The sequence below is a fragment of the Zootoca vivipara genome, chromosome 11, assembly GCF_965207765.1.
Source record: "Zootoca vivipara chromosome 11, rZooViv2.hap1.1, whole genome shotgun sequence".
Lineage (NCBI taxonomy): Eukaryota > Metazoa > Chordata > Lepidosauria > Squamata > Lacertidae > Zootoca > Zootoca vivipara.
In genome coordinates, this window is record NC_142594.1 from 20,460,449 (window position 1) to 20,486,907 (window position 26,459).

General features: G+C 40.3%; 1 protein-coding gene across 19 annotated transcripts in view; it reads left to right on the forward strand.

Moving 5' to 3' along the window:
- Positions 1-26,459, forward strand: part of TBC1D5 (TBC1 domain family member 5) — a 247,210-nt gene that overhangs the window by 182,437 nt on the left and 38,314 nt on the right. For all 19 annotated transcript variants that reach the window (XM_088654079.1, XM_088654076.1, XM_088654084.1 and 16 more), the window contains 3 exons: positions 6,578-6,720; positions 10,852-10,958; positions 22,413-22,498. In XM_088654079.1, coding sequence (XP_088510205.1) covers positions 6,578-6,720; positions 10,852-10,958; positions 22,413-22,498 — 336 coding nt within the window. The remainder of the gene's footprint in view (positions 1-6,577; positions 6,721-10,851; positions 10,959-22,412; positions 22,499-26,459) is intronic.

The following is a 26,459-nucleotide window of genomic DNA, read 5'->3' on the forward strand; positions in this document are numbered from 1 at the left end:
ATTCCGGCTTGGGATTCATCTAGTCCAGCCTTTTGCATGATGAATTCTGCTTATAAGTTAAGTAAGCAGGGAGACAATATACATCCTTGTCGTACTTCTTTCCCAATTTTGAACCAATCAGTTGTTCCATATCCAGTTCTAACTGTAGCTTCTTGTCCCACATAGAGATTTCTCAGGAGACAGATGAGGTGATCAGGCACTCCCATTTCTTTAAGAACTTGCCATAGTTTGCTGTGGTCGACACAGTCAAAGGCTTTTGCATAGTCAATGAAGCAGAAGTAGACGTTTTTCTGGAACTCTCTAGTTTTCTCCATAATCCAGCACATGTTTGCTATTTGGTCTCTGGTTCCTCTGCCCCTTCGAAATCCAGCTTGCACTTCTGGGAATTCTTGGTCCACATACTGCCTAAGCCTGCCTTGTAGAATTTTAAGCATAACCTTGCTAACATGTGAAATGAGCGCAATTGTGCAGTAGTTGGAGCATTCTTTGGCACTGCCCTTCTTTGGAATTGGGATGTAGACTGATCTTCTCCAATCCTCTGGCCACTGTTGAGTTTTCCAAACTTGCTGGCATATTGGGTGTAGCACCTTAACAGCATCATCTTTTAAAATTTTAAATAGTTCAGCTGGAATATCATCACTTCCACTGGCCTTGTTATTAGCAGTGCTTTCTAAGGCCCATTTGACTTCACTCTCCAAGATGTCTGGCTCAAGGTCAGCAACCACACTACCTGGGGTGTACGAGACCTCCATATCTTTCTGGTATAATTCCTCTGTGTATTCTTGCCACTTCTTCTTGATGTCTTCTGCTTCTGTTAGGTCCTTACCACTTTTGTCCTTTATTATGGTAATCTTTATACAAAATATTCCTTTCATATCTCCAATTTTCTTGAACAGATCTCTGGTTTTCCCCATTCTATTGTTTTCCTCTATTTCTTTGCATTGCTCATTTAAGAAGGCCCTCTTGTCTCTCCTTGCTATTTTTTGGAAATCTGCATTCAGTTTCCTGTATCTTTCCCTATCTCCCTTGCATTTTGCTTGCCTCTTCTCCCCCGCTATTTGTAAGGCCTCATTGGACAGCCATTTTGCTTTCTTGCATTTCCTTTTCCTTGGGATGGTTTTCGTTGCTGCCTCCTGTATAATGTTACGAGCCTCCATCCATAGTTCTTCAGGCACTCTGTCCACCAAATCTAAATCCTTAAACCTGTTCCTCAGTTCCACTGTGTATTCATAAGGGATTTGATTTAGATTGTATCTTACTGGCCCAGTGGTTTTTCCTACTTTCTTCAGTTTAATCTGGAATTTTGCTATAAGAAGCTGATGATCGTGAGTTACAGTCAGCTCCAGGTCTTGTTTTTGCTGACTGTATAGAGCTTCTCCATCTTTGGCTGCAGAGAATATAATCAATCTGATTTCGATGCTTCCCATTTGGTGATATCCATGTGTAGAGTCGTCTCTCGTGTTGTTGGAAAAGAGTGTTTGTGATGACCAGCTTGTTCTCTTGACAGAACTCTCTGGCCCTGCTTCATTTTGAACTCCAAGGCCAAACTTGCCAGTTGTTCCTTTTATCTCTTGATTCCCTACTTTAGCATTCCAATCCCCTGTAATGAGAAGAACATCCTTCTTTGGTGTCATTTCTAGAAGGTGGTATAAGTCTTCATAGAATTGGTCAATTTCAGTTTCTTCAGCACTGGTAGTTGGTGCATAAACTTGGATTACTGTGATGTTAAAAGGTCAGCCTTGGATTTGTATTGAGATCATTCTGTCATTTTTGAGATTGCATCCCAGTACAGCTTTCGCCACTCTTTTGTTGACTATGAGGGCCACTCCATTTCTTCTACGGGATTCTTGCCCACAGTAGTAGATATGATGGTCATCTGAACTGAATTCGCCCATTCCCTTCCATTTTAGTTCACTGATGCCCAGGATGTCAATATTTATTCTTGCCATCTCATTTTTGACCACATCCATATTACCTCCATCCATGGTTCTTACATTCCAGGTTCCTATGCAATATTTTTCTTTACAGCATCGGACTTTCCTTTCGCTTCCAGGCATATCCGCAACTGAACGACCTTTCGGCTTTGGCCCAGCCACTTCATCAGCTCTGAATCTACTTGTACTTGTCCTCCGCTCTTCCTCAGTAGCATGTTGGACACCTTCCGACCTGAGGGGCTCATCTTCCAGCGTCATAACTTTTATATGCCTGTTGTCTTTGTCCATGGAGTTTTCTTGGCAGGGATACTGGAGTGGCTTGCCAGTTCCTTCTCCAGGTGGATCACGTTTAGTCAAAACTCTCCACTATGACCTGTCCATCTTGGGTGGCCCTGCATGGCATAGCTCATAGCTTCTCTGAGTTATTCAAGCCCCTTTGCCACGACAAGGCATTGATCCATGAAGGACCAATTGGAAGGACATTTTAGATAAAGGCTTGTTTCTTGCTCTACCCACAAAAAATGAAAGTGTGTTTAGCAGGTATCTGGTATCACTAGCACAGAAGACCTCGCCTATATTGGTAGTAGACTTTTTCAGATGCAAATAGATAAGATCAACAGACATTGGTATAGAATCTGTGCTTGTGAATGACATATGGAAGCTGATTATGGAAACTTGTGCAGAATCCCTTCATTATTTGCTGTTATTGCCTATGTTAGCAGTGTGTTCTTACCTTGCAGAGTCCATTAAATTTGCAAAGGAAAGTGAATTGAGTAATGTGGAAGGGGTTATGGTTGGCTTAAGATTTGCTTAAAATGTTTAAGGGGATGAGGGAGACAAATGGCCGCTCCTTCCTCCTGGGCCGTGTTCAGAAAGTGGTGGTGGGGGATGAGTGTTCAGACCCCTGGGCTCTCACTTGTGGGGTGCCTCAGGGTTCTGTCCTCTCCCCCATGCTTTTTAACATCTATATGCAGCCGCTGGGAGAGATCATCAGGGGGTTTGGGCTGGGTGTCCATCAGTATGCTGATGATACCCAGCTCTACCTCTCTTTTAAATCAGAACCAGTGAAGGCGGTGAAGGTCCTGTGTGAGTGCTTGGAGGCGGTTGGAGGATGGATGGCGGCTAACAGATTGAGATTGAATCCTGACAAGACAGAAGTACTGTTTGTGGGGGACAGGAGGCGGGCGGGTGTGGAGGACTCCCTGGTCCTGAATGGGGTAACTGTGCCCCTGAAAGACCAGGTGCGCAGCCTGGGAGTCATCTTAGACTCACAGCTGTCCATGGAGGCACAGGTCAACTCTGTGTCCAAGACAGCTGTTTATCAGCTCCATCTGGTACGCAGGCTGAGTCCCTACCTGCCCACTGACTGTCTCTCCAGAGTGGTGCATGCTCTAGTTATCTCTCGCTTGGACTACTGCAATGCGCTCTACGTGGGGCTACCTTTGAAGGTGACCCGGAAACTACAACTAATCCAGAATGCGGCAGCTAGACTGGTGACTGGGAGCGGCCGCCGAGACCACATAACACCGGTCCTGAAAGACCTACATTGGCTCCCAGTACGTTTCCGAGCACAATTCAAAGTGTTGGTGTTGACCTTTAAAGCCCTAAACGGCCTCGGTCCGGTATACCTGAAGGAGCGTCTCCACCCCCATCGTTCTGCCCGGACACTGAGGTCCAGCTCCGAGGGCCTTCTGGCGGTTCCCTCACTACGAGAAGCCAAGTTACAGGGAACCAGGCAGAGGGCCTTCTCGGTAGTGGCACCCACCCTGTGGAATGCCCTCCCACTAGAGGTCAAAGAGAACAACAATTACCAGACCTTTAGAAGGCATCTCAAGGCAGCCCTGTTTAGGGAAGCTTTTAATGTTTGATGGATTTCTGTATTTTAATGTTTGATGGATCTCTGTATTTTAGAATTTCTGTTTTGTTGGAAGCCGCCCAGAGTGGCTGGGGGAACCCGGCCAGATGGGCGGGGTATAAATAATAAAAAATTATTATTATTATTATTATTATTATTATTATTATTATTATTATTATTATAAATGTATTGTGGGAGAAAGGCATGTTAAGAGCAGGTTCAGAATACCTTAAATCTCAGTTCAAGACAGTAGCTCCACTTGATCGACTCCACTTGATTTTCCAGACATGCCCCTTTGTGGTGGGCTAAGACCATAAAGGACAGTTGTCTCTGCCTTTGAAGCCTCAAGAGCCTTCAGCTTTTTGTGGGACTGTTCTTGAAAAAGATTATGGATGTAGTACAGAAAACAGCAAGCTGTATCTGAAATGCTTGTTATTCTCAGTCAGAATTGAAATAGTTTACGCAGGTAAGGCAATGCATGACTCATTAGGTTCCCCCCTCACCCACAAAAAATTAACCTATGGTTAATTCCTTATACTGAGTCAAATCATTGGTCCTTTGAGTCCAGTATTGTCTGTCTACCCTGACGGGAAGCACCTCTCTGAGGTTCCAAGAAGATGTTCCCAGTAACTCTTAATAAAAATTATTTCCCTTTAAAGTTTAAATTTGATTTTAAAAATATGTCACTCTTGAACTTTAAAGTTTCCAGAACATTTGTTTCTCTGTGTTGCAGGTCACTATTAAACCACTGTCTGTGGGTAGTGATTACAGATTGTTTGGGGATTATGGTTTAATTACATAGAAATCATGTGTAGAACATGGGGTTGTGCATTTCAGCAAGGAGATTGTAGTAAGTCTTATATTTATTATTGCTTTAAAAACTCCCTTCTGTATTTGCAGTTGGTTGCAATTGCTATGTTGGTGTGGTAAAATACAGATTATTATGTTACCGAATGTGATAAAAGGGTACACCGTTGTGAGCATAGTAGTCTGCAGGTGTAGCAGATGTGAGGCTGAAATTAACAGGACAGGGCTATAATTAAACTATAGACAGCCATCTGAAAAGAAAGGGGCTCCTCTTGTCCAACAGTATCATTAAGTGAAACTTAGATTGTCTCTAAATATTTGAAAGAGCAATAAAAGAGTGTTAATTAGTAAGAAAACACTCCAACTTAGAACTTAATTCCTTAAAGCATCCCTTTTTATGAAGGCAAACTTGCTGAAGTCAAGCCATATGGTAACATAGTTCAGAGACAATAGGGCCCTTGGTTTATGGCTGCTACAAGGGAAATGTTCCTGGGGAAAAGAACAGATAGCAGTTAGTATACATCCATTTTCAGTTGTGTGAATTGCTTACACCCATTGAGGCACAGAGGTTCAGATCATTAATGGCAGCATTATGGTTACTAAAGCAGTCCAGTTCGTCAGCTGTCTACATCTGTGCAAACAGAATACCTCTGGGGACTAAGACTTAATATTCCCAAGAGAATTTCTAAAAGCAGAATAGAAGAAGAAAGCCGGGAAGCTGATTTTGGTTTGAGCAGTAGAATCCTACATTTACAAACGATTAACACTGCATAATGAAGTGGTAATGAAGAAAAGGAGATTTCTGATAAAAGACTAATAACAAATCCCATTATGCCGTGGTGTATTTTTCGCCTTTAAGTGTGTTAGTTTTATCCATCCTCTGTCCTGAATTGCTTGAGGTCGTTTGTGAATAATGTCAGCTCAAATGCTTCAAGCATTGCTGAGTTATGACTCCTAACAGTTTGTGAAATGTGAAAGGTGGGTGGGTGGGTTAAGGGAAGGAGCAAGTGCTACTTAAAGTGATAGGCTTCCTGCAGAGTCTGAGCAATGTTTGCGACACTGAAAGGTAATAGTTTCCTGTAGGCTTGTCACCATAGCTGCCAAGTTATCCCTTTTTTAAAGGGATTTTCCCTTATGCTGAATAGGCTTCCTCGCGAGAAAAGGGAAAACTTGGCAGCTATGCTTGTCACTGAGGGGTAATTTCCCACTATTGGGTAAAACACCTTGCACATAATGTTGTTAGAATTAATTGTGCAAAATTAGCTTTGCTCCATGTTTCCCCTGCTTCCCCTATTGTAGCACCTCTTCAAATTTCAGAAGTAGATACCGGTATTCATAGGGAGCCAAAGGAAAGCTACCGTGAGATATGTTTAAAATTACACATTATTGTCTTTTTTCTGTATTCTTCATGAAGTGTTTATTACTTCTAATACGCCCACAACAAAATAAATCCTCGTTGAAAGTTACTCCATCTTGCACCTAGTGTTGTTTAACCAGGTGGCAGTTACAACTAAATCCTTAAAGTAAAATTTATAATCTTAAGTGCCCAGTGGTTTCTCTTAATGCCATTTTAAGATTATGGGTTCAGTTCAGACGTTTAAGTTCTTTTAAATCAGAAGGAAGGTGCTCTCCATTGGATCAATTCCACTGAAACCTATTACGGCTGAGCTCATCCACAGACTTTTTTGGAGTTGTTCTTGCAGCTGCTTCTTTCATTTGCTTATAAAGCTGAAATGATAAGTAAACTGGGACAAAGCTTTTCTAATGAAGCCTATCTGCTAAACAACATTAGAGAACTAGAGTTTTTAAAGTCTTTCATACAATTCTTTCTATAACCTTGTTAAGATAAAATGTAGAACGTCATAAACATATCTATATTAATTTTAATCATAAGTTACTGTGTGTTGGATTTCCCTGTAAACTATTAATTCCTGATCTTTTTGGTTCAACTTTTAATATGTTTTGTTGACTTTATTTGCAGGCGATGGGTAAGACTTCTATTTGGGCGAGAATTTCCCCTCCAGGATCTTCTTGTCATCTGGGATGCTTTATTTGCTGACAGCATCACTCTCAATCTAGTTGACTATGTTTTCTTAGCCATGTTGCTATACATTAGAGATGCCCGTGAGTATGCATTACATTATACATAATGCAATATATTTCTAATTGAAATGAAAAATTTAAAAATCATTTTGATTGGAAGTTGTTTATAATATATAAGAAAGCAACAACTTAAAAGCACATTTTGGTTTTTGGGATGTTCTTCCTCCTGCTATGCCTCATTTAAAACACAGAAGTGTAGATTGCATTGCATAAAACAAAGTGGCCAAGGTAAGTATAGAGCTCCACCTTCTGTCACATGTAGTGTATTGAGTAAAACTATACATTCACTACTGACATATTTTATGGATTTCTAAAATAAGGGAAAATGTATTAAAAGCAAATTTATCTTTTTAAAAAAATTATCTGTATTTTATATTTTATTTCATTTTGCCTTTAACTATGTCACATGAGCACTTAAATTATTTTTGATGTGTATTAGAGTCCCATAAACTTAATTAACACACAAGTTCAGGGGAATGTTTAGAACAAAACTTTGATTTTCATATAAATAACTATGTGGAGATTTACTCTAAAGCAAAATCTCTATTAAGCAAGTGGGAAGTAGAGAATACTTGGGAAGGTAAAAATGTAAATGAAATAAATTTGTAATAAAACCACCAATTTATCCTAATTAGTTCAGAGACATGTGCAAAAGCACAAAAGGGTAAATTAAGCAAATTATGGTTATCAATAACCAGGCCTTCCAGTAGATTGTATTTTAAAGCCAGCCCACCTTTCCAGGGCAATTTTGTATGCATCTGATAACATTCCAACTGCAAAAGTCTGTGAAGTCTTTGTGAATAAGCCTATAAAGATTTTGTGTGCGTTAGCTGACTTGCAGGAATCATGCAGAAGTCTCCAGCACACCTGTGGGTACTACCTGAGAGCCAAATCTTGCAAACAATTATTCACACTTGATTCTTTGATAGACTCTGTTGCCTCAAATGCTCCATTCCCAATGATCTCAGATCTTAAGGTTGGCTCAAAAAAAGGGGGGGGAGCATTTGGACTGAAATTCCTGAAACCATTTAAATATGGGCTTTTTCCAGTTTGTTTTTTGTTCTTTCTTTTTTATATATTTATAGAGGACATTGAATTGATGCTAATCCATTTTTCTACAACCAGCAGAATTTTGAAACTATCAAGTGTTCTTTCTTTTCTCTTCTTTTCCAGTTCATCCCTAGGCTTTTCTGCATAAGGCCTTAGCACTGTTCTAAAGGGGAAATTACAGGTGGACTCTTCCCTCCTCCCTTGCAGTGGGGTAGCATATGGCAGCAACTGTAAAAAGACCCCTAAGTGAGGCAGTTGCAATCTGCAAGGGACCTTTGGGCCTTTTTTGTTGTTGGTACAGGACCCCCCAAAGGGTGGACCAGGCCCTTATTACTTTGGAATTGACAATCTGATTCCCTGTAAGGAACCTCAAAGCAGTTCAGAAGAATTTTGTAAATATATAAATATCAGCATTCAATATAGTACCACTGGCACAAAAACAATATATCCCATCTAAGAGGAACCTGCAACAAAATGTTGCTGTGTATCTTCACCTTCTAACAGTACTGAAGCTGTTCAGGGTTCCAGCCATCCCCACCTCCAGGATACTCCATGCCGTCCCACTCCCACCACTTTCTTTCCGGTTTTATTTTCCAATTATCAGTTAACATTCCATAGCTACTAAGCTTGATTGGTCATCACTGAGCTGTTTCTTTTGAAGAGGTTGATCCCTTAAATTTTTATATATATTTTTTACATCACTTGCAATAGCTAATACAGGAAGTGGCTTTTTTTAAACTGCCAGAACTACAGAATAAATGGAATGGTAAACAAAAAAACAAAACAAAAACACTACTGCAGTCTTTCATGGAACTAAATGGTCAAGCAGGCTGTAAATAGAGCCCATGGTCCAAAGTATCATAAAAGTCGTTCTGTGAACCCAATAAAGCTTTTTAGATTTGTTTTACTAGTGTCCTGTAAGGCAAGATGACCTTCCACAAGCTCCTTCCTATAGCCTAAGCACCTCTTCAAATCCTAATGAATGAAAAACAATATCAAGTTTATATTACCATGTGAATAAAAATATGTCTTTCTAAGGTATTTTTTTCTGAAACAGTATAGCCACCTGTTTTTATTATACTGTATTAAGTTTTTGTTGATGTAGGGGTTTTTTATATCTAATACACCACCTCTAGACTGATGTGAGAGACAGTATAAAACATATTAATAATGAATGAATGAATGAATGAATGAATGAATGAATGAATGAATGAATGTAGGACCTGTTTTATCCTTTCACTTGTTTGCTTGGGCCACCTTATGATGAAACAGACACTTGCACCAATACCCATCTGGTTCCACTCACTCTCTCTCTCTCTCTCTCTCTCTCTCTCTCTCTCTCTCTCTCTCTCTCTCTCCTAAATGTGAAAGCATATAAGGAGAGCAGTGTGCAGCTAAATGGCCACTGCCTCATAGAGTCCTGCACTATAGTGCCTCTCAACTTGCAGAGGAAAAGGATTATGACTAAAAGACCAAATGGAAGTGTGGGTGTATGGAGGCTAAAAAAGACCCCAAAAAGTTTTCACCTCCCGTTTGCCACCCCCTGTTTAAGATAATAGGTTGTTTTTTTGTCACATAATAGAGAAGTTTCATTTCTCCTGTTTGTTGCATTTACCTATAATTTATAATTACAAATACCCATGATCAATATTTTAATGTTCACTATTGAATCAAATCACACTTAGTCTCCCCCCCCAAAAAGAAACAAATAAAAAAGTCTAAAATCTGGCTTCAGTTAGAGTGTTAAAAGGTATGTTTGAAGAAAATACATCAGATGTTGTCTTAAAAAATCCATTTAGGACAAACTACTTCCAGCATTCTTATTTATTTTAAGAAAGTATAAAGAATCCTTATCACAACTGCCTTATACTGTGTTACGTTTTATTTGATTGGTTCTATATAATGCGTGGTCCCATCTATTATACTCGGCAGAAAGAACTCTTGACTGAGCCCATTGTATTGCATTCATTATGCTAACTTCAAAGCGAAGAGAAAAAAGCAGGTATCTGAACACGAACAAGAAAAACAAAAGGAAAGAAAAAGAAACAGGCAGAACAGATAAAAAATGAGTAGGATAAGTGAGTGCTTTACAAATGAAAGCAGATGTATAAAATTACAAGCTGTCGGATCAGCAACGGAAATGAAGATGATAAAGTGGCTCCCTACACAGATTATAATTATTCATTTTGCCCAGTCCTGAATCTTTTCCTCATAAACCTCTTCAGGGAGAGATGGGAAGGTACCAAAGGATATGAGATTGACTCACATGGAAGCGGGTGCAGGGAAGCAGTTTAGTAAGTCTCTAAGGCCATAAAGCAGTCAATATATTTTGGATTTCTTTTTTTATCAATGATTTTTTGCCTTGTGTTGCAAGAACATTTTTCACAAAGGCTTTTAATTAATAGAAATGATATTATTTCTAAAACTGTAGCTCTCAAAACTATAAAGTTGCACTATCTAAAATATATTTAGTATTATTATTAGCAATTTAGGCAAACAATTCAAAAATAATTGGCACTCCTTTGACAGCTCTAGTAGATGGATTGCCAAGATTTAGATGGTGCTAAAGAAATGAAGTAGTTTACATAGTCTTGGCAGAAAAGATTTATTTAATTTCACCCATAATTAAGTTCATCACATACCCAGAAAGGGACAGTTGTATGCTAACTAAACGGAGGTTAGATAATGGAAATTTAATACATCCTATTAAAATATGTAGCAAGATTTTAAGAGGGGCCAATAAATGGTTCCCTAAGCTATTTTTAGGGTTAACATGTTTGGGAAACAAAGCAAAAATTGTAAATCAGCCCTCAACCATTTGAGGCTATGCTTTACTAAAATGAGAAAGGAGCTGTAGACCAGGCATCCCCAAACTTTGGCCCTCCAGATGTTTTGGACCACAATTCCCATCTTCCCTGACCACTGGTCCTGTTAGCTAGGGATCATGGGAATTGTAGGCCAAAACATCTGGAGGGCCACAGTTTGGGGGTGCCTGCTGTAGACTATTTGGTGACTATATTTCCCCCCAGAACCCTACAAATTGTGCTTAAAATGATTACTTTTATGTTAAGCTGATAAAAAAATATTTCCTATTACTTTTAGTAATATCAAGTAATTATCAGACCTGCTTGGGACTTCTGATGCATTATCCTCCAATTGAAGATGTCCACGCATTGATCTTGAGAGCTCTTTTTCTCAGAGATCCAAAGGTAAGTCACTTGGAAATCTTCGTAGTTGAGGCACATCCCAACTGCTTTTAAAACACTGTTACAGTCCTTGTTTAATGCATGAGGAGAGGGAAAAGTTAATAATGGGGGTAAACTGTCATTTCCAAAAGAAGTATCTAGGCTCAGACTCACAGAGAACTTGCATTATTTTGACCTAGGCCCTTGTCAGATTCTAGCTTTGGATGACAAAGTGATAGCTCTGAACTGCTCACTAAGGGCCATTCAAAATGAATGCCCAGAAAACAGGGGAGCAAATCCCACCCCTTTTCCTTTTTAAATTTGAGGTCATATGCCTCACACTGTATCTCCAGCATTTTGAAATGTAATCTCAAGTGGCAATGCTTTCCCATGCTACCAAGCATAGCCCTTCTTGCATTACATTCAACAGGGATATATCAGAGGGGCACCCTTTGGATCCAACCCAGCTTATTCAAGGTCCCAAACTGGTTTTAGGAAAAGCCTTTGTAGGTGTTGTGTTCTAATGTTAATAAAGAGGTCCTGAGGGTGGCAACACGAGAACAGGCCTTCTCGGCAGTGGCTCCCTGTCTGTGGAATGCTCTCCCCAGGGAAGTTTGCCTGACACATTCATTATACACCTCTAAGTGCCAGGCAAAAACGTTCCTTTTTAACCAGGCCTTTGGTTGACCTGATCAACAAACACCCCATACCCTTTTAAAATGTGGCTCTTTTTTGGGAGGTATTATTGGGTTATTGCTTTTATTTTCTATTTTATATACTATGACCTTTTTATGTGAACCGCCCTGAGACCTCCAGGTATAGGGCGGTATATAAATTAATAATAATAATAATAATAATAATACCCCAGCAAAGGTTGTCAGACCTGGGCCCAGATACAAGCTTTGGTGGGTTGTCTCAAAGAAGGAGGAGGCAATGCAAAGTCTCAAATTCATCTTCTCAGAAGGTCATTCTGGGATATCTCCTGGTTGGAAGCCTTTTTGGCCTGAGATGTGGTATTCAAAGATTTCATTACCTGCAGTTCTGAATATTTGCCTCCAACAGCCAGGAGAAGCCTCGTTGTGATTTTCCGGAATGAACAAAGCTGTCAAAAGCAGCGAAGAATTGTGGAGGCTTGCAATCTTTTACCATCTCTGACTGCCCGTGGGCTAAGATTCAAGGGCTTGCTCCCAGTAGTTAGTTAGTTAGTTAGTTAGTTAGTTAGTTAGTTAGTTAGTGTCTTTATATGGCCCACTTCATCTTGCAGTCTCATGGTGGGTTTCATACAGCTTAAATCAGCTGTATTGCAGCTTCTGAACCATCCTTGGGGGCAGCCCCAGTTACAGAAGTCTAGTCTGGAGGTCACTGCGGCAAAGCTATATCTGTCCAGGAAGGGCTGCAGCTGGCAAACTGATTGGAGCTAGCCATGGGTGCTCCTTGCAGCTGAAGGCATGTGAGTTTCAAATGGCAAGCCAAGATCAAGGAATACTTCCAACTTGATCACTCCAGAGGAGAGTGACCCTGTCCAGAACAGGTCATCTGCTCACTTCGCAGGAGCTCACACAGTACCTCTATTGTATCTGGATATGTACAAAATTCAGTTTGGCAAGATCTTAGGGTCCCAAAAACAAGCACATATAGAGTCACATCAGCATCAGTCCTAAAACACCATGAGCACCTAAATCTCCAAAGTGCTTGAGCTAGTCCTGATTCTGTGCCCCTGTATGAACTGGCTTCAGAGCCTCTTTCCGCCTGCAAGTGGATCTGAGCTGGCCAGCCAGAGGTCCACATTGATCTACTACATGGATCATCCATTGATTAGCATTGATTGATATTCATTCTTTTATTTAAAGCATTTGTAAACTGCTTAATATTTTAAGGATCTCTAAGCTGTGTACAATGCAAAAGGTGTTTAAAATATTATTAAAACAGAAATTCAACACAAAAGTAGCATAAAAGCATATAAAAGTAATTCAGGGAATTTATACTAATAAAAACAATCGGAATTTTATACAATGTTCTTGGTTACTGATTATTTTCTACAAGAATTGTTACATTAAACATGTAGGTTTTTTTTTAAAGCATCATTTTTAATTCTGGGTTTGCATAGAACTGCCTGCATACACTGCTACTCTTTATTGTGCATAAAATTTCCTTTCTATAACCAGAAATTGATTTTTTTGTGAAAGGACTGTAAGCTTAGCTCAGTTCTGGTACTGAAAACAAATTCCTTGGTTTAGAATGAGTTCAGGGGCATCATTTTCTCTAACTCTGTTTCTTTTGCACCTGGCTCTGACTGGTCGATCTTGGGGTATTCATGAGTATAAGTGACATGAACAAACTTTGAGCCCTAGAATGGAAAAAGGGATCACAAATTCTGCAAAAAAATACAATATCAGATTCTGAATAAAGCCTCTAGCATTGTCAACTTTATGCGAAGTATAATTATGTAAATATTTGCATGCATGCAGTTTTTTAGCTATTTAGGTACAATAGATGTAAAATGCCTGATTTGATTGTTTTAAATTTATTTCCTGACAATCTAATAATCATTGAGACAGCTCCTTTTTACAGTTTGTCTTTCTTTTTGATATTATTAGAATTTATTTCATTTATGAATTGCTTCCAATGAGGCATCTTGAAGCGATTTTACAATAAAAGCATATTTAAACAATTACACACACACACACACACACACACACACACACACACACACACACACACAATTAAAAACAACAAAATTAAAAACAACATACATAAAAACAATGTTTTCAGAAACCGCATATAAAACAATTTCAAAACCTAATAAAGTTCACTTTGAATACCAATTGGGATCTCCACTTAAAAGACTTTTTGAAAGAGGATAATCTTCAGCAAGCACCTAGAAGGTGGCACTTGTGATAGGAGGCAGGTGCTGCTATGTTAAAGGCCTGGTTATTACATTGTGCAGAACAGACCTTCTGATAAGATCTGCAGGAAGACCTCTCCTGCAGAGTGCAGTGATCAGTTTGGTGTATACTGTAGGTGATGCGACGATCTTTTAGGTGCCATGCTCTTAAGCTGTGTAGGGCTTCATACATGTAGGGCTTCAGCAGCTTGAATTAAGCTCAGTAGATAATTGGCAGCCATTCTTATAAAATGTGCTGTGATAAACCCTTTCTTTTCATTTGCAACATTTCAGAAGTGGTTAATTTATATACTAGAAGGACTGTGTTGAGGTTTCTTAAAACAATATTAGCCTCCATGTCTTTAATATAAAACTGCCAAGGAGTCTCCAAATTTTCATTTTCTTAATAGAAATGTTCAAATGTATGCACTCCACTGTTTTTCAGAAGCAAAGTATTACCCTGATGTGAAAAGGACAGTATACTGAGTGCAAAACCAATTATTTTGCCAAAAGCACCTAGAGTAGGTGTTTGCTGTATTTTTACTATCCGGCAGTTTCCTTTTTTTTTCTGCACCAGCACCAATGAGAAGTGCCGTTAATTTTCAAAGCAGACGCTTTCAGATGGAAAATAGATACATAGGGATGGCAATCACAAAAATATAAAGCGATTAAAAAACAGTTCTAACTAGAGTTGTTCAAATAAAGAAAAATTAAAAACTCAATTAGAAACAAAAGTCATAGAAAATGTGAACATATTGTGTTCCTTAAATAACCAGATGTTCTTTTCTTCCTGAAGGCAGTCAAGCCTAGGAATAAAAGGTTTTAAACTATTGTTTTAAGTTAACTGTGAATTTTGCAAATCTGTTTTACCCTATAGCAAATAAAATTCTAATACAGCAACATAAGCAAAGTAATTTTCATCTTTGGGTGTATGTGGTTGCGCTAACCTTATCACTATGACTTATTTTGAAGCTATGTTATATAGAACATTACCATTTTAGATGATGTACAAAGAAGTTGCCAACTATATTTTGTTTGAGTACTTACAGTAGTTGTCCCAAGTATGTCTGCCAAAAAAACTTTTACAAACCTCCTATCAGTAACGGTGGTGTAGCTGTAGGGGTCTTGAAATAAGGCTGTTTAGCATTGATACCCAGAAACAATATATGGTATTACCATAAAGAAGTGCTAAAAGTTTTAATTGCTTTAGATTATTCTAAACCAATAGATTTGGGATAGATTTTCAGTGAAGAAGGATTTGGAACTAAAGAATTGTGCCAGTCTTCCATGTGATACCAGAATGTTTCTTGGGGGGGAGGGGTCCCACACACAAAAGACCACTAAAACCTCTGCAAAGAACAAGTGGGAGTAATCAGAAGCAAAACAGCAAAATATTCTTATGTGCAAAGAGGTGCACAGAATTCTAACGATCCTGACCCATGGTTTGAAGCTAAGTGATCCTAATGAGACCCCATTTGGGCAAAGGATTCCTGCATTGCAGGGGATTGAACTAGATGACCCTTGTGTTCCCTTCCAACTCTACAGTTCTATTATTCTAATTCTTTAAGATGTCGGGAGTGTTACCTTTGCGTTATCTCTAAGTATGGGTCCAGACAGTACTAGTTTTCTCTTAGACTAATAATGCAGGATCATTATTTTGTGTGTGTAGGTGTTCATTCTGATCCAGTGAGTAGGATTGCCATATTTCAAAACGGGAAAATCCAGACACAAAAGTTGCTGGTTTTGTGGTTTGCTTGCTTGCTTGCTTGCTTGCTTGCTTTTTAAAGTTTTCTCCAAAGTTGCTGAACTCTTTTTAAGGAAATTCGCCAAAATATTCACTCCCGACATGAGTTACCGTACGTCCGGATTTCCACCCGGACACTTGTTTCCAGCAGCCTAATCCCAGCTTTGTCTGGGAAATTCCAGACATATGTCAACCCTCCCAGTGAGTAAGGATCTATAAATGCATGACAGTGATAAAGCAGCAGATCCACAAGTATGTGGCTCCATCTCCATCATAGGTATCAATGGGAGGTTATTCCCTATGCCCACCAGAACTCTATTGAATTTTTCAATCAAAGCAATGTTTCGTTACAACAAAATCCATGATATAGGTACTTGCAAGGAGAAATTTGATTGAAATAGTGAAAGAATACCCCATACGTTGCTTGTAAAGGTAAAGGGACCCCTGACCATTAGGTCCAGTTGCAGACGACACTAGGGTTGCAGCATTCATCTCGCTTTACTGGCCAAGGGAGCCAGTGTACAGCTTCCGGGTCATGTGGCCAGCATGACTAAGCCGCTTCTGGTGAACCAGAGCAGCGCACGGAAACACTGTTTACCTTCCCGCCCTTACCTATTTATCTACTTGCACTTTGATGTGCTTTCAAACTGCTAGGTTGGCAGGAGCAGGGACTGAGCAACATGAGCTCACCCCATCGCAGGGATTCAAACCACCAACCTTCTGATTGGCAAGCCCTAGGCTCTGTGGTTTAGACCACAGCGCCACCCGCATCCCCACATTGCTTATAGTTTAATATAAAAAGAATATAAATAAATAGAATTAGATATTTGAAGATGGCTATTGTACCTCCTCTCAGTCTCCTCTTTTCCAAGCTATACATACCCAATTCCCCTTCATGGATCAATGCCTTGTCGTGGCGAAGGGGCTTGAATAACTCAGAGAAGCTATGAGCTATGCCATGCAGGGCCACCCAAGATGGACAGGTCATAGTGGAGAGTTTTGACTAAACATGATCCACCTGGAGAAGGAATTGGCAAGCCACTCCAGTATCCCTGCCAAGAAAACTCCATGGACAAAGACAACAGGCATATAAAAGTTATGACGCTGGAAGATGAGCCCCTCAGGTCGGAAGGCGTCCAACATGCTACTGAGGAAGAGCGGAGGACAAGTACAAGTAGATTCAGAGCTGATGAAGCGGCTGGGCCAAAGCCGAAAGGACGCTCAGTTGCGGATATGCCTGGAAGCGAAAGGAAAGTCTGATGCTGTAAAGAAAAATATTGCATAGGAACCTGGAATGTAAGAACCATGAATAGAGGTAAGCTGGATGTGGTCAAAAATGAGATGACAAGAATAAATATCGACATCCTGGGCATCAGTGAACTAAAATGGAAGGGAATGGGTGAATTCAGTTCGGGTGACTATCATATCTACTACTGTGGGCAAGAATCCTGTAGAAGAAATGGAGTGGCCCTCATAGTCAACAAAAGAGTGGCAAAAGCTGTAATGGGATGCAATCTCAAAAATGACAGAATGATCTCGATACGAATCCAAGGCAGACCTTTTAACATCACAGTAATCCAAGTTTATGCACCAACTACCGGTGCTGAAGAAAGTGAAATTGACCAATTCTATGAAGACCTACAACACCTTCTAGAAATGACACCAAAGAAGGATGTTCTTCTCATTACAGGGGATTGGAATGCTAAAGTAGGTAATCAAGAGATAAAAGGAACAACTGGCAAGTTTGGCCTTAGAGTTCAAAACGAAGCAGGGCAAAGGCTAATAGAGTTCTGTCAAGAGAACAAGCTGGTCATCACAAACACTCTTTTCCAACAACACAAGAGACGACTCTACACATGGATATCACCAAATGGGCAGCATCGAAATCAGATTGATTATATTCTCTGCAGCCAAAGATGGAGAAGCTCTATACAGTCAGCAAAAACAAGACCTGGAGCTGACTGTAACTCAGATCATCAGCTTCTTATAGCAAAATTCCAGCTTAAACTGAAGAAAGTAGGAAAAACCACTGGGCCAGTAAGATACAATCTGAATCAAATCCCTTATGAATACACAGTGGAAGTGAGGAACAGGTTTAAGGATTTAGATTTGGTGGACAGCGTGCCTGAAGAACTATGGATGGAGGCTCGTAACATTATACAGGAGGCAGCAACGAAAACCATCCCAAGGAAAAGGAAATGCAAGAAGGCAAAATGGCTGTCCAACGAGGCCTTACGAATAGCGGAGGAGAGGAGGCAAGCAAAATGCAAGGGAGATAGGGAAAGATACAGGAAACTGAATGCAGATTTCCAAAAAACAGCAAGGAGAGATCAGAGGGTCTTCTTAAATGAGCAATGCAAAGAAATAGAGGAAAACAATAGAATGGGGAAAACCAGAGATCTGTTCAAGAAAATTGGAGATATGAAAGGAACATTTCGTACAAAGATTACCATAATCAAGGACAAAAGTGGTAAGGACCTTACAGAAGCAGAAGACATCAAGAAGAGGTGGCAAGAATACACAGAGGAATTATACCAGAAAGATATGGAGGTCTCGTACACCCCAGGTAGTGTGGTTGCTGACCTTGAGCCAGACATCTTGGAGAGTGAAGTCAAATGGGCCTTAGAAAGCACTGCTAATAACAAAGCCAGTGGAAGTGATGATATTCCAGCTGAACTATTTAAAATTTTAAAAGATGATGCTGTTAAGGTGCTACACCCAATATGCCAGCAAGTTTGGAAAACTCAGCAATGGCCAGAGGATTGGAGAAGATCAGTCTACATCCCAATTCCAAAGAAGGGCAGTGCCAAAGAATGCTCCAACTACCGCACAATTGTGCTCATTTCACACGCTAGCAAGGTTATGCTTAAAATTCTACAAGGCAGGCTTAGGCAGTATGTGGACCGAGAACTCCCAGAAGTGCAAGCTGGATTTCGAAAGGGCAGAGGAACCAGAGACCAAATAGCAAACATGCGCTGGATTATGGAGAAAGCTAGAGAGTTCCAGAAAAACGTCTACTTCTGCTTCATTGACTATGCAAAAGCCTTTGACTGTGTCGACCACAGCAAACTATGGCAAGTTCTTAAAGAAATGGAAGTGCCTGATCACCTCATCTGTCTCCTGAGAAATCTCTATGTGGGACAAGAAGCTACAGTTAGAACTGGATATGGAACAACTGATTGGTTCAAAATTGGGAAAGGAGTACGACAAGGTTGTATATTGTCTCCCTGCTTATTTAACTTATATGCAGAATTCATCATGCGAAAGGCTGGACTAGATGAATCCCAAGCAGGAATTAAGATTGCCGGAAGAAATATCAACAACCTCAGATATGCAGATGACACAACCTTGATGGCGGAAAGTGAGGAGGAATTAAAGAACCTTTTAATGAGGGTGAAAGAGGAGAGCGCAAAATATGGTCTGAAGCTCAACATCAAAAAAACCAAGATCATGGCCACTGGTCCCATCACCTCCTGGCAAATAGAAGGGGAAGAAATGGAGGCAGTGAGAGATTTTACTTTCTTGGGCTCCTTGATCACTGCAGATGGTGACAGCAGTCACGAAATTAAAAGACGCCTGCTTCTTGGGAGAAAAGCAATGACAAACCTAGACAGCATCTTAAAAAGCAGAGACATCACCTTGCCGACAAAGGTCCGTATAGTTAAAGCTATGGTTTTCCCAGTAGTGATGTATGGAAGTGAGAGCTGGACCATAAAGAAGGCTGATCGCCGAAGAATTGATGCTTTTGAATTATGGTGCTGGAGGAGACTCTTGAGAGTCCCATGGACTGCTAGAAGATCAAACCTATCAATTCTTAAGGAAATCAGCCCTGAGTGCTCCCTAGAAGGACAGATCGTGAAGCTGAGGCTCCAATACTTTGGCCACCTCATGAGAAGAGAAGAATCCTTGGAAAAGACCCTGATGTTGGGAAAGATTGAGGGCACTAGGAGAAGGGGACGACAGAGGACAAGATGGTTGGACAGTGTTCTCGAAGCTACGAACATGAGTTTGACCAAACTACGGGAGGCAGTGCAAGACAGGAGTGCCTGGCGTGCTATGGTCCATGGGGTCACGAAGAGTCGGACACGACTAAACGACTAAACAACAACAACACATACCCAATTCCTTCAACTGTTCCTCATAAGTCTTGATTTCCAGACCTCTGATCATCTTGGTCACCATCCTCCACACACATTCTTACTTGTCAATAGTCTTCTTAAATTGTGGTGCCCAGAATTGGACACAGTACTCTGGCCCAGGCAGAATAGAGTGGTACTACTACTTCTCTTGATCGGGACACTATACTTCTGTTGATAAAACCTAGAATAGCATTAGATTTTCTTTCTTTTTCTTTTTCTTTCTTGCTGCTGCTGCTGCATCACACTGTTGACTCATGTTAAGCTTGTGATCTACTAAGACCCCTAGATCCTTTTCACATGTGCTGCTGACAAGTCAGGTGTCACCCATCTTATGTTTGTGCAACTGTTTCTTCATGCCTAAGTCCAGAACCTGACATTTGTTCCTATTGAAATTCAGTTTGTTAGTTTGCGCCTGCGCCCAGTTCTCCAATCTGTTAAGGTCATTTTGAATTCTGATTCTTTGAGGGTGTAGAACATGGGTAGGCAAACTATGCCCGGGGGCCTAATCGCCTTCTCAATCCAGCCCATGGACGGTCCGGGAATCAGCGTGTTTTTACATGAGTAGAATGTGACCTTTTATTTAAAATGCATCTCTGGCTTATTTGTGGAGCATAGGAATTTGTTCATTCCCCCCCCCCCAAAAAAATAGTCCGGCCCTCCACAAGGTCTGAAGGACAGTAGACCGGCCCCCTGCTGAAAAGGTTTGCTGACCCCTGGCATAGAATCAACTTTGCAGCTCCAGCATGACTCCTGACGGTCCTTCTGTGTGTCACATTCCTCCAGGGGCTCATCTCCTGCAATGGGCAATCTCCTCCCCAGGGGCATCCCCCCCTCCCCGCAGCACTGTTGCAGAACAGTCTGCTCAGCTCTTTCAAGAAATTCCTCATCTTGCCCAGTAGCTCAAAGTGTGGATAGGCAGGCCTCAAATTGTTGTACCTTCTCTTCCAGCAAGGCAACCAGCTTGCACTTGCCGCAGGTGTGGTTTTGCACATTCTCAGACAAGAAGACAAACATGGCACATGTGTTGCAAGTCACCCTTGCAAATACCCCTGTTTACAAATCCTGCTCATGAAAATGAAGGCGTGTTTACAAGCTTGGTTTTTCATAATAAAATCAAGGGACAGCCCAAGACACCTTGCTGCCTGATTTGGACAAAGTGGGCACACACACTTACCCATTCCAGGTTCAGAAGACCAGACTAACTGTTTAGTTTTACTTCAACACTGATGATGCAGCAGCCTGTTCCACCATAGCTTAAGGCAGCAGGCTAACTTAGGGGACATTCACAGCTCTGCCTTCCAACTCCTTGCCTTTGCCCCCATCTGCCATCTAATGGCATACTTGGGAATAGTAGTGCTTAGAGCAGGCATAGGCAACCTTCAACCCTCCAGGTGTTTTGGACTACAATTCCCATCATCCCTGACCACTGGTCCTGTTAGCTAGGGATCATGGGAGTTGTAGGCCAAAACATCTGGAGGGCCGAAGGTTACCTATGCCTGGCTTAGAGGACTGTTCAACTTCGATTCCTTTCTAATAGCTGCAGCTGTTTTACACACACACACACACACACACACACACACCCCTATCCCCACACACACATTCAAAAATGAATAAGCAGAACCTGAAGTTTATAAACACCTAGCACTCAAGAAACATGAGTTTTATTTTGTAATCCAGTTTCTAAATCCTGTTAATTTCTGGAACAGAAATATACCGAAAATGTTGTTTTATCTCTGGTTAGACAGTAAAATAGAAAGCTTTGTAAATGTACAATCAAGGTAAAAAAGATGGGGGGGGAGACGTTTCTTCTCCTGAAGTTATTGAATTGTCATTGATGTGCATAAAAATGTTGATATAGCTTCAGAAAACTTATAGCTGCAGGTCTGAAAACTTTCCTGCTAATTCCTATTACAGTTCATGAGCTCAAAATAGTGTTGCTTTTTATTGATTTCTAGCTAGGAAGGCTTCAAGATAGAATAGACATTGTAGTGTCTCTAGACAGCAATGGATATAGAATTTTAGCAACCTGAATGAAAAATATCCCAGCAGAAATCACAGGCTTAAAACTAGGGATGGGGAAGAGCTGTAGTACAATATCATCTCTAGGCCACAGTTTTCTCATCCCTGATATAGAGCATGCTACCATACAAAGTCTCCCATTAATGGAAATTTTATTTCTAAAAGCAGTTTAAAACCAATCAGAACAAAATCATAGAAACTTCTTCATGATTGGCTTTTTTTAAATAAAAAAAATCATCTCACCACAGTTTTTGTTTGTTGTGTTATTTGCATATGTTCCTTAAAGGTACTATCAAATAATGTGTCGTCTTTTATAGAAATAGATTATTAAGCAAGATCAATTTACTTAAAGCAAAGTTTTATTTAAATTAAAAATTCAAATTATTCATTTTCCACCTTTGAAGGAAAAATAAGACAGCTGTTTAAATATTCTGTACAAAATATGTAGCCTCCCATTGTGGGCTAACATTCTATCCTGTATTTGTTTGCAATAGTGGGAGAGAAGGTTGTATGCACCATCTAGTGGCTATGCTAGATTTAGCCAGAAAAAGAATAGTAACCTGAAACATAGCCATAATTTCCCCCAATACTTTTAGCTGGGACAAATGATATGAATAGTATTATGTTACAGCATAATGACAATTTGCTATCCACACTTTGACTTATACAGTATGATCATTCTATATTTTTAGAGAAATCCAAGACCTGTGACTTACCAGTTTCAACAAAATTTGGATTACTACAAAGCACGTGGAGCAGACTTGATGAGTAAAACTCGGTAAGCCCTTATCATATTTTGCCAAAATAAAATGTTTTTAGAAAAAAACTTGTTAATAATCCTATATTCATTTGGGACTAAGTTTCATGTACATCAGAGGCCTGTTCTTGAGTATAATTGCAAAGGGTTGCAACCATGATTTGTTTCGGTTTTTAAATTAGGTAAGAAGTAAAACTGATCATTGAGCTTGGTTTTTACAAATGAGAAAAACTAAGAAAACCCCAGCCTGGATCAGATCAACGGTCCATGTAGCCCAATGTCCTGTTTATCACAGTGGCCAGCCAGATGATTATGGGAAGCAAGACATGAGGGCAATTGTCATTTGTAGTGATGCTCCCAGCAGGTGCCTAATATATTAAGTAAATAAATGTTTGGTGGTATACTGCTATTAAACCTGGAGATTTCATATATATGAAGCTGTGTTCACAGGGAGCACTCACTGACCCTGACAGCATAAAGTGGGCAACTCCTGCTTTATCTAGTCCTTTATCTAGTCTAAGAAGAATGTGTTGATCTTTTTAGCAAATGTCAAAATAGGTAAAGGTGATGGCTGCCCTATGTTATATTTCAGAGACCTTTCCCTGACCGTTAAATAAGTAGATCCTTACTCGCCTTCACACCATAGATCCAGCATGGTGTAGTGGTTTGATAAATGGACTAGCAGCATGAAGACCCATATTAAAATCCCACCCACTCCCCCAAAATTAAATTAACAAATGACCACTTCCTGACTCCCACTGCTGCTTGGTGAGCAGATCAATCAGGGTAGCAGGGTTAAGGGTTAAGGGTTAGGGTTAGCAGGAAAATAGCAACAGAAGGAAGAAAATTGCAGACAAAGCAGTAGAGCTGCAGCGGGGAGGGGGAGAATGTGGCATTGTGTGAAGGGAGAAGACAAAGGGGGCCCCAGAAGCGCCCCAGACCAGAGGACATTTTGTCTAAGACCTTCTCAGAGCTGGCAGGCTCCTGGTCTCAGTAATTACTCATGACAGTTGGCACACCTTCTAGTAAGAGCATTAAATAAAAATAAGATTTAGTCAGGAACCAAAGTTTACCAAGTGGTGGCCAAACTTTTTCTCAGGGACAATCTGATTGACAATGTCAGTCATGGGCAGCCACATGGTTAAAGGGCATCTTAGCACTCCACCCCTTTAGGTAAGGATATGTGTATGTAAGAGTGGGATACACAGACTTGGCTCAGGCATTAAATAATTGTACTTTTTCAAATAAGAGCTGCAGTTTGTTAATTTAATTGTTGCATTAATTAATTAAGCCTTCAGTTAAGACCTGGGGCAAAATTTGTCCCCGCAGTACACAAGAGGATACCATTTTTCCAGTGTTATAGATATCTATAGCATTTCTAGGTTGAATTCTTTGAAACAAGTATGTGCAAGTTCAACATATCAGCATGCCTGTGTGAAACAAAATTGATTAATCTCAAGGTGAGGTAAAGGACACTGGGTGTAAAATGCTAACAGTTGAGTGTCAGTTAGGAAAGCGAGTTTAGGGTTCTGCCGCGGGGGGAGGGGGAGCACATGTGGATGGTCTTGCTATAGGTAAAGATTATAAAAGCAGAAATCGAAGAGAGGGAGGAACAAACATAGCATTACATGCTAGCTGTAAATGCTAAGTCAGGCTTCTTCAACCTCGGACTTCCAGATGTTTTTGGCTTACAACTCCCATGATCCCTAGCTAGCAGGACCAGTGGTCAGGGAAGATGGGAATTGTAGTCTCAAAACATCTGGAGGGCCAAGGTTGAGGAAGCCTGTGCTAAGTGCTCTCTAGGGGTTTTTTTTAGAAACTCCAAAATATTGTGGTTTTAAATTGATAGCTTATTTTTAAAGTTTGGACCCATTATACCAAAAATTGGGTGAAGTCATACCAAAGTCATGTTTCAGTCCACCATCTTGATTCACAATTAGGCCTGGCATCCAGAGAGGCAAAGACTCCCAACCCCAACTCAGAAACTTTTGTGCTGAGTTTGGCCACAGTATCTTGAGAGGCAGCCAAACTTGTATCAAAAAACGGGTGAAGTCATGCCAAAGTCACATTTTTGGACCTCCATCTTGCTTCAAAATGGCATTCAGCATAGCATGGTGATGGCATCTCTAGAGACGGCCAAACATATGCCAAAAAATGGGCAGCAGGTCACATTTTTGACCCCCGTCTTGTTTCAAAATACCACTTGGCACCTGAACATCAACTTAGGCCCCTCATCTCCACCTCAGTGACCCATGTGCTGAATTTGTTGGCAATATCTTAAAAGGTGGCTGAAACTATGTTAAAAACTGGGCAAGGTCACGTAGTTTTGATTTAAAACAGTCTTCCACTGCACCTCAGAAGCCCTCATTCCAAGTTTAGTGATGATATTTTAAGAGGTAGCCCAAACTATGAAAAAAAATGGGCAAAGTCACACCAAAGTGATGTTTTGGTCTGCCATCTTGATTCAATATGGTGGCTGGCATCTAAATGTCAGTGAAGAGCAACCCCCCTACCTTGGGAATCCTCATGCCAAGTTTGGCAATGTTATCTCAACAGGCATCCAAATGTATTGAGGACAAAGAAATGGACAGACAGACAGACAAACCACTTTCCAAAATATATAGGAGTTTTCACCATTGTGATTCAAATTTTAAATAATGTATATGCTTTGCAAAAATATATATATTAAAAATGGAGAATTAAAAACCACACAATTGTGTTGTATTTATAGCAAGTTTGCCAGAGGCTACATAATGGGAACATATTTAAACAAAGCATTTTCATCTGAGCAAAGCACCGCTTGTTTTAAAAATATCCATTGGTATCCAAGTTCAATGATGCTTATTGTGCTGAAACAAAATCATCTTCTCCAGAGTCTGGATTCACATCTTCTTGACATTCATGTTTTTAAAGTAATACGGTACCTTGCTTTTAAATGTATTTCTTAATGACTGTGTAACATAATCAATCCCCATTTTTCTGGTGATTGTTGTGTAATTTTTGTGCATCTTGATGGTTAAGCCATAGATATGGGTCCTTGTTTGGTGGCTGTAACCATCTCATACATCCATATATCAAAACATTCAAAGGAAGCAGAGAGAGAGGGGGGAGAGAGAGAACCAACTTAATTTGTCAAATCTCTTCTATCTATAACTTCCTGTCCCAATCCTTGTTTGCTTAAACTGCTGCTTCGGAGAGTCACTGCTATGTCAAGGACATAGCAAGGGGGGAATAAACAAGCAGATGGAGTATCAGAATTTATTGTTTGGGAAAGGAGAGTTCCTAAGAACACTGTACAGGATCACAGCTGGTGCACAGCTAGTCCATTAAAAGGACCCAAGTCTCTCTACCTCAGCATCTTCCTCTCAACAGCAGCAGTGCCTGAGCTAGTCCATTACCTCTTAAGCAGAGGTGGAAAAGAAAGGAGACTATGCCTGCTTTTAGGTGTGCAGTGAAGTTTTGCTTAAGTAGACTTCCATAGGATTCTGATGTTATGTATGCTGCTCCTGTTTTAAATTGCTTTATCTTTGCTGGGATTTTATCTGGTGCCTTACTTATTTAGCCTCACAGTATCTTGGTTTCTTTGTAAGCTGTCTTGTGTGCTTCAGTAAAAGGAAAGTGGAGTGTGGAAAGGAAGTTCCGCATTTCCTTCTCAGCAGTAACAGAGGTTGAGCCTTGGTGTTCATGTCTATATGTGGGAGGGGATTTCTTACCTAACTTCACCAACTCAGCCTGTGATTTTGAAATGAATGGACTATCAGATTCATGTCTATGGCATGGCGTTTTTGGCATCGTCAGTGTGGAAGACAAAAACTGCCACCTACACTTGACACTGAGGTCACCATTATAGTCACAAGTGAAGGAAATATGTTGCTTCCATCTGAAAAACATTTGTGAAAAGAACCCAACCCTCCCGCTAAACAGTTGCCTCTGTGGGAGAAAATTCAGTGTGGTTTGCAGGTGGTTCAGACAAGGAGGAAAC